At 40.6% G+C, this 9,300-nt stretch overlaps 1 protein-coding gene across 2 annotated transcripts in view; it reads left to right on the top strand.

Moving 5' to 3' along the window:
* The first annotated feature begins 675 nt into the window (after positions 1 to 675).
* Positions 676 to 9,300, top strand: part of edem3 (ER degradation enhancer, mannosidase alpha-like 3) — a 64,419-nt gene continuing 55,794 nt past the window's right edge. The window contains exon 1 of one of the 2 annotated variants that reach the window (XM_041208133.1): positions 676 to 986. In XM_041208133.1, the coding sequence (XP_041064067.1) occupies positions 853 to 986 (134 nt within the window). In that variant the 5' untranslated portion in view covers positions 676 to 852. The remainder of the gene's footprint in view (positions 987 to 9,300) is intronic. The other variant, XM_041208134.1, reaches the window with a different exon arrangement.

Genomic DNA, 9,300 nt, shown 5'->3' with positions numbered 1-9,300 from the left:
ATTCCACTGTGTGGGGCAAAGACTCCTGCTCAAAGAAGTGAGAATGGAGGCAAAGGTGCTGGAAGAAGAAGAGCTCAGCGTCAGGCCGAGCTCGAAGTCATTAAAGTGTGGGATAGAGGAATGAAACTGAAGCCTTTGCTGAGAACTGATTGTTTGAATTCAGAGAGGGGAGGTATGAGGGTATGGTGAAAACATGGCAGGGAGTGACATTGGAAAGCCGTCTCTGTCCCTGCCTTGCTTAAAAAAACTGTTAGATCTTGAAGTTCCAGGTCTGAGGAATTGGGCCATTGACCTGAAACGTAAACTCTATTTCTCTCTGCACAGATACTGGCAGGCCTGAGTATTTTCAGCATTTCCTGTTTTTATTCGTTAAGTTTATATTGGTTTACAATCGGTGTCACTCTTGTCAATCAAAAATGCCATTGGGCTGTCACTGGGCTATGATTGACAGCTCCATCCTACCGATAGGGGTAACACTGCTCAGAATCACAGCCAATCAGCGGCCGGAGAAAGACGAAGTCAATACGTCCCAACCGCGCGCCTACGAGCCAATTGGCGCTGTCGAACGTTGTGATTGAAAGAAGCAACAGGCCATACAAGAGAGGCCCGGACGTGACGTACACCTGCTGCTCCGAGCCAATCATCATCCGCCGTTTGCGCGCATGGGAGGCGGGGACTGCGAAGTTGTCAACGTCAGTTGTACAGCGTCACCAAAAGATGGCGGCTACCAGGAAGAGGTGGGATTGGGAGCTGGTGACATTACAGTAGTTGCCTGTGTGTGAGAGAGATAGTGAATGGGATGCTTCTGTAGTGTTTCTGCTCCCATTGTGTGTGCGGGTGAGAATCGGCCCGATGAGTCGTGTCGAAGGTGGTGGAGAGAGGTTCTTATCCTCTGTCCTGCTAAGCTGGATGCTGCTGCTTACTGTGACCTGTCTTGGGTTGGGGATGGCGAGGGCGATGGAGAAAGAGGAGAAGCGCCAACTCAGGTGAGTCTTTGTGGTCCTGTCACTTCCTTATGACGCGTCACTAACATGTACAGAAGTGTATGCCTTCCATATGGGCTTAGTTCACACCTTTGAAGTATGCTAAGGGGAAGAGAAAGACTGGTTTATTTCTTTAGATCTGTTCTGATCAAGAAGTGAATTTTCCCAGTTTTTTTTTTCTCGTTAAGTCCACCCTGCAGTATATTTCTGTGCTAAAGGGTTGTGTGACATTTAGTAAATTTTGTTGAGTATGAATCTGTTGGTTTTCCAAAATCTGACTAGAGAGTCATCTGAAAATTTGAAATGGTCAAGGCAGAGATCACTATTTATATAGTTTACACAATCCTTATTGATGATAGTAGTGCTGTCACTGTGCAATCATAACTGTATAGCATTGACCTGGAAATTAGGAAACCTGTTGCCTTCGCAACAGGTAACTTGGGACTGTGTGCTGGAAAAAAAGAAATCTGGTGTGCCAAGTTTGATCAAATTATGTAGGGCAAATTCTCTTTAAAGAACACAGTGCTATCAGATAATCAAAATAACGAGTATTAGTTAATACTGTGGTGGAAATACATGATAGCTGACTGCTTTTTTTAAAAAAATTAAAATTTCCTATTTTTGTAACTTTAGAAGTAAGTGAGGGATTGGTGGATTACAAGTATGATACTGTAAGGGAAGCTGAATTAATATGCACAGAGTCAGTTGAAGCATGCTAGTTATGAGAGGCTCTCTTGCTCATTCGGCCCTTTCATGAATCATTGAAGCCAGTTCCTCAATGATAGCAACATTTCCTAGTTAAGCAGTACACAGCTAAGAGGTTTATAGAAGGACAGTGAAAATCTATGTGGCATTAAATTTTCTAAATTTGTGGTTTTGAGAAAAACGATAATAAAAATACAATAAAAACTATGCTAACATTTTGGGTAGATTTAAAATGATGCATTTGAAAAAGTTATGTTGACTGAAGAAGGAAAACTTGTAAGAAAATTATATCAATTTAGTCTCTATTGAGCTGTTCACTTTATGGTACATCTACGTATGAACATCTACAGGGATGAATTGATGTTGACAAAATGACCACACCGAAAGCATAACTCTAGTAAAATTACCTTTTAACATTGTGAGTATGACTTAAGGAAGCAGTTGTAATGTAAAAGCCAATTCAAATAATCTTTGTATATTGAATGTCAGGCTATAAAGTTGTAAATTGAATAATAGCAGGTGACATTTAAAATTATTTGACTTGTTATATATCAGATGACTTGTAACTTTTCTCAGTAAAATCATTTTTGTTGAAGAAGTAATGCCATTGCAATGGGAAGCTTAGTTTAAATGTTCTTTGGTTAACTGCTGGAGTGCTGCAGATATTGTTTCATTTTTGTTTGGACAGTAAAAGACCAATTGGCCAATCCAGTCTGGAACATATATTTGTGATGCCTTATACATCACAGTATTCCCCACCCACATGGAGGATAGTAACTTCTTGGGAGAAATGGAAAGCCTGATAAAAATCTCAGGCTAATTAGTAGGCAAAACCAGGAAAGTTCCTCTCTGACCCCTTTAGGCAATCAAAACTAGTCTGGGAGTTCACATTGATCTTGATTAATGTTATAGCATCCCCACTTCCAGTACAGGGTGATTTCTGTCTCAGCCAGAAACAGGTTTACCTCTCTCCTTAAAGAATGCAGTGAGCCTTCATTCATTACATGAACTAGCAACCTGTTCCCCAGGTTTACTATTCTCTGGGGGAAAAAAATAACGCCTAACATCCAACCTAGTTCTGCCCTTAAATAATCGGCAAACATGACCCTCCTGGTCCTCGCCCTTGACTGCATTTCTCCAAAGTATACAGGTCCATTTCTTTGACCTTATCTGGATAGGTAAGGGGTTTTAAATTATGTGGCCCTCTTTTTCACCCTTTCCAAAGCTTCAGTACCCCCTGCCATGTGAGGGGACCAAAACCAGACACTGTATTCAAACTGAGACCTATGAGAACAGAATGGTTCTTTTTATTTTGTGAATTGTCCTGTGAATAGACCATAGAAGTCAATTTGCTTTAGCTATGGCTGAAGTTCATTGGTCATGAACCTTTCGCCAGTGATGCACAATAACACCTGGGTCTTCTTTCACCACTGGCTTAAATTCTGTTTGTAAGGTTTTTACATATTTAGTATTAGATCTGCCTATGTGCATAGCACTACATTTTTTAAGTTAAGCATACATTGCCTCAACATATTGAGACTTGCTTGCAGTAGTTGACCATCCTGTACAGTCCCCACGTAGCTTGATTTTGCCCACAAATTTGCATATCATTCCTTCAACACCACATCTAGTGTCATTAATAAAGATAGTCACAAGCTGATAAGCCTTAACTCTGATCTCTGTGAAACATCACTGTTAACTGGTATACATTACTACCACTAATTTAAATTTTAATGCTTCCTGCTAAACTGTTTTGTGCTGTATATCACTAATAATGCATATGCCCAGTTCTGTCCAGGTTTTGTGACTCTGTTTTTCCCATGAAAGAATTTATAGATGTTTTCTGATACTTTGCATCTACCATCTCCTTTGCCCAGATTCAAACAAGGTTTAGGTATGGGTTGAACTTCATTAAAGTTTGATAAATTTGCAATAGGATTATTAGTTCTGAAATCACATTTACTGATTTAACTAGTTATTGTATGAATTCCAGTGCTGTTTCTGTTGATAAAGACTCCATACTCAGTGAGTCTGAAATTCCACATTTTCAGGATTTGATGATTTAACCATTATTTTCTGTTTAAAGTTTGCAGTGAAAGAATTTGCCTTCCACAAAAATCACATTTTAAACAAGAATAATTTTAAAGATACTTTTGCAGCAGAAGATCAGGGAATGCATCCTTAATGTAATTCATATGAGCGAGACCAGCAGGGAGAGATAAGAGTGGTGGCAGCAGCAACAAGAGCGAGAACAGAGTGAGACCAGTGGAGAGGTAAAAGCGATGGCAGCAGCAGCGAGGATGAGACCAGCAGGGAGGTAAAAGAGCAGTGGCAACAGTGAGAATGGGAGCAGAGTGAGATCAACGGGGAGGTAAAAGAGCAGAGGCAGCAGTGAGAATGGGAACAGAGAGAGATCAACGGGGAGATAAAAGAGCAGTAGCAGCAGTGAGATTGGGAACAGAGAGAGACCGGCGGGGAGGTAAAAGAGCAGTGGCAGCAGTGAGAATGGGAACAGAGTGAAATCGACAGGGAGGTAAAAGAGCAGTGACAGCAGCAGCAGCGAGTGCAAGAACAGAGTGAGACTAGCCAGGAGGTGCGCAGGTTCAGAGCCTGCCGACCGTGTACAAAAAAATCTTCATGTGATGTCAGAGAGAAGTAGATAAGTGATTGCTTGGTGAGTTTTTCTCTTTCTCTTTTCTCTTTCTAAACTAGGGTACTCATTCAAACTGGGTGTTTGGAAATTAGAAATATTTAATCAGGGTTAGTATAACAGTAAGTGAATTAGTAAGTGTATAACTACAGAGTAAGCCTGGAGGGATTCATTAAAATTAATAGTTTAAACAGGTTACTAACTGGGACCAGAGTTTTTTTTTCACATCATGGATGGACACCTGAGACCCATTGCTTGCAATTACTACATCACATGGGAATCTCAGGATGCTTAACGTGTCTTGGGTGACCATGTGTAGGTAGTGCCTCCAGCTGCTCCAATCTGAGCTCAGGATTTCTGAGCTTGAGGGGCAACTGGAGTCCTTACAGTGCATCAGGGTGAATGAGAGTTTCTTGGATTGTACGTTCCAGGAGGTGGTCGCCCCGCAGCCAGTGAGAGTTCAGGTGACCATCCAGAAGTGTAGGAAGGTGCAGGTTGTGCAGGAGTCTTCAGGGTGTGTGCCAATCTCAAACAGATACACAGTATTAGCGACTGCTGGGAGTGAAGATGCCATGGAGGAGTATAGCCTCAACCATGGCAGCAATGAGCAAGGGACTGTACAAGAGGGAACAGCAAAGCACAGAAATTCTGTTATAGGGCATTCCATTGTTAGGGGAACAGACAGGCATTTCTGTAACTGTCATTGTGAGTCCCACATGGTGTGTAGCCTCCCTGGTACCAGAATAAAGGACATCATGGAGAGGGTGCAGAATATTCTGAAGGGGGAAGGGAATGACCCAGAACTTGTGGTACACTCTGGTACCTACAACATAGAGAGGGCGGGTATTAAGGTCCTAAGGTCAGATTTTCAGCAGCTAGGGAGGAAGTTTAAAAAGTAGAATTGAGTGTTGGGCAGTACTAGAGAAGGAAATAGTACCGCATTGGTTAGGAGAGACCAAGAAAGGCTACAAATGCAGAGACTGCTGTACAATGTATGTATGTAAATGCACAAAGTTAATGAATAGCATTGGTGAGCTATAAGCACAAATAGCCGTGTAGGAACATGATGTAGTGGCAATAACAAAAAAATGATTAGAAATTATGAGGACTGGGTGTTTAATGTATATACATGTATATGAAGTCTTCAGAAAAGATAAAAAGGGAAGTGGGGTGGCAGTACAGATTAGAGAAGACATTGCATTGTTGAAAGAAGGTGGGGCAAGGACAAAGTCCATTTGGTTAGAGTTGAGAAGCAAAAATGGTATGATCATGCTACTTTGAGTATTCTGTAGGCCTCCAAATAATTGAGAGAGAGATTGGGGAACTAATCTGCAGAGGAATCTGATGTGCAAGAACTGTAAAGTGGTGATACTGGGGAACTTTAATTACTGAAATATCATTTGGGATAATGTTAGAGTAAAGGGTAAGATGTGGGAGGAATTTCTGAAATGTGTTCATATGTTCTCAGCCCAACTGAAATGGAGGCATTGCTGGATCTGGTTCTGGGAAAAGAGGTGGGCCAAGTGGACCAAGCGTCTGTGGGGGAACACTTGGGTAAGAGTGATCACCATACCACAAAGTTTAGATTAGTAGAGGAGAAGGGCAAGGAACAATCCAATGTAGAACTTCTAAATTGGAAGCGGGCTAATTTCAATTCAATGAGAAGGAATCTAGCCAGAATAAAATGGAACAAGAGACTGACAAGAAAATCTATATTGGAACAATGGGTGATCTAAGGAAGGAATACTTCAGGTACAGGTGAGGTACATTCCAGCAAAGGTGAAAGGTAGGGGAGGCAAAAACAGGTCTCTTTGGATGAAGAGGAAGTTAGAAATTATGATGAAAAAAATGGAAAGCATCTGATGCGTGTCAGATGAATTCTTCAAGTGAGAAACAGGTCAAATACAATAGGATGAGAGGGGAGTGAAGAGGAAAATAAGACTGAATAAAAAGGCAGTCAACATAAAAGGGAACCCAAAAGTACCAGTAGAAGCATAGTTAGTGGAGGCAGTGGATAGTGTGAAAATTGAAAAGGAGGAGGCACTTGAAAGGTTCGCAGTGCTTTGGAGAGATGAGTCACCTGGTCCAGATGGCTTGCATCCCAAGTTGCGAAAGGAAGTGAGGGTGGAGGTAGTGGAAGAGCTTGTCTTAATCTTTCAATCTTCACTTGATATGGAGGAGGTGCCGGAAGATTGAAGAGTGGCAAATGTGACACCCTTATTCAACAAAGGGTGTAAGAACAGTCATAGCAACTACAGGCTGATTAGTTTAACAGCAGTGGTAAGGTTTTGGAATCCTTAATCAGGGAACAGACTCTTGGAGAAATTTGAGTTAGCACATATTTGTAAAAGACAAAACAAAAACAGAATTACCTGGAAAAACTCAGCAGGTCTGGCAGCATCGGCGGAGAAGAAAAGAGTTGATGTTTCGAGTCCTCATGACCCTTCGACAAAAGACAAATTGTGTTTGCCCAATCTAACTAATTTTTTTGATGAAGTAACGAAGAAGGTTGATGAAGGGGATGCAATGGATATTGACTACATGGATTTTAAGAAAATGTTAGACAAAGTACCACATAAAAAGCTGGTTAACAAACTTGAGGCTTATGGAATAGGAAAGTTCAATTGGATAAAAATTTGGCTTAAGGACAGAAAACAGTGAGTTGTGGTAGTTGGTTGTTTTTGGACTCGGGTGTGGTAGACAATGTTGTTCTTCAAGGGGCAGTGCTAGGACCACTGCTTTTTTGCTATATATAGATACTTGGATCTTGGAATATGGAGGAGTGGCAAACAGTGAGGGCAATATGAATTGCCTGAAGCAGGCTAGCAGAATAGGCAGACAAGTGGCAGATGCAATTCAATATGCAGAAGTGTGATGTAATGCATTTTGGCAGAAAGGGCAGGGAAAGGCAAGAGAGACTTAATGACACAATTCTAAACTGTGTGCAGGGTCAGAGGGACCCAAGGATGCATGTGTACCATTCTTTGAAGATGGTAAAGCCTATTGAGAGGGTGATTAGCAAATAATATGGGATCCTGGGCTTCATAAATAGAGGCATTAGCTACAAAAGCAGGGAAGTTATGCTGGACTTGTATAAAGCTCTGGTTAGACCCAACTAGGATTTTGCGTCCAGTTCTGGTCACCACACTTTAGAAAGATGTGAAGTCCTTGAGAAGGTGTAGAGGAGATTTACCAGAATGGTTCCAGGGTTAGGGGTTTTAGTTACAAGGTTAGGCTGGAAGCCACTACCCAAGAGATTATTGTAAGTAGAAACAATCAATGATTTCAAAGCGAAATTGGATGGGCACTTGAAGGAAATGAAATTTCAATGCTGCAGTGATTGGGGGGGGTGGTGGGGGTGCAGTTGGACTGACTGGATTGCTCTGCAGGGAGCTGGCATGGATCGAAGCCCAAATGGGCTCCTTCTGTGACGTAAGTGGCTCTATGACTCTTGTGTTTTGTAGTTGATTTCTGACTGTAATTATCAGGAACCAGAGTTGATTGGAAACTGATCATGTATTTGTTGGCAGTATAGTACATGTTGACTGAACAAAGTTAGGCTACAAAAAATGAAATGTCTTCAACATATATTGTATTTTTAAGTGGGGGTCAAAACATTTTCGCACTTTTCTACGTAAGAAATTGGTGTATGACTGCAGGGCTCTAAACTTTTTAGTAAGTGGATGTGAACATGATGAAGAAAGAGTTTGTTGCAGGGCGCACACACCAGCAATTTCCCCATCCTAGTTCCTGTTACATTGTGCTAAACTGTTCATCCTAGTGGATTGCTGCATTGTTTTGAAATTGAGAGCACGTTGAGTTACATGCTCAGTGAACCAAATCTTTCCAAAATTAATTGAAAATATCTCACCGTATTGTGTTAATTTCTTCAACATGGAGCCCATTCATTTTTGCATGAAATGAGTCCACACCATGTAAATCTAGAACGGTTTAGTTCATAGTCCAATAAATAATGTTACTTTCTCTCCCGTTAAAAAATAGATGGTGAATGCCTGGAAAATTAGTTAGTGTACCATAGGTGATGGAATGCCATTTTAGTCGGTCTTGTTCTTTGCCAATGGAAGAAGGGATGTGTTCTGAATTTACTTTTGGTTAAATGGTTTACTGCTGCTCCTCATAGTGTAAGAAGAGCTGAAACTTGTTGCTGTCTCCATAAATATTTGTTAAAATGGTGAACACAGAGTTGGAGACGAATCAGTTTTAGTCTTGGCTTTCTCAGATTTCAGAGGGGATAAATATTGGAATTGTTATGGCAAATAAACCTCCAAGAGAGGATGACCACAAAATGCAAATGAACTATGTCAACCTTGAATGATTTTGTAAGCTGCAAAGTTTTGGATGTGTTTTCTATTGCTACAACAGATGTGATTAGCAACTTTTTTATTAGGCTACCTCAGTCTTTATTCTGTGTGTTTGTAATTCTGACCAAGGTTAACAAATAAAAAGCGGTGGAATGGTATGCACAGGTATGTCCTGAATGAATTGGTTAAAAATTTAAAAAACCCTAAAAACAATACTGTATAAGCCTGTTAAAGAAGCAAATGTGTGGTTTACGAAAGAAAAACTGGCTACTTTTGTGCCAATTGTTCCCAAGAGTGTCAAACTACTGCTCTCCCAATCATATGTTGTAAATCTTGTAAATGACATGCCTGTCTACCAACTCAGTGTTTTTTTATATACATTGAAGATACCTGAAGGAACAGGTACAGTAAAGTAATAAAGGAAGGAAATAATGAACTTGCATCTATACTATGCCTCTCATTTCCTCACAAAGTCCTAAATGCGTCACAGCCAATAAATTAATTTTGAATTACAGGCAAAATGCAGCACTCAATTTTTGTGTATCAAGATCACACAAATAGCAATCCAATAATGTACAGTTAATCTGTTTTTTAAAGAAATTGTTGATTGAGGGATAAATGTTGGCCAACAGATTGGGAA

The sequence above is a fragment of the Carcharodon carcharias genome, chromosome 16 (assembly GCF_017639515.1).
Source record: "Carcharodon carcharias isolate sCarCar2 chromosome 16, sCarCar2.pri, whole genome shotgun sequence".
NCBI lineage: Eukaryota > Metazoa > Chordata > Chondrichthyes > Lamniformes > Lamnidae > Carcharodon > Carcharodon carcharias.
This window is presented reverse-complemented; position numbering and strand designations above follow the sequence as displayed.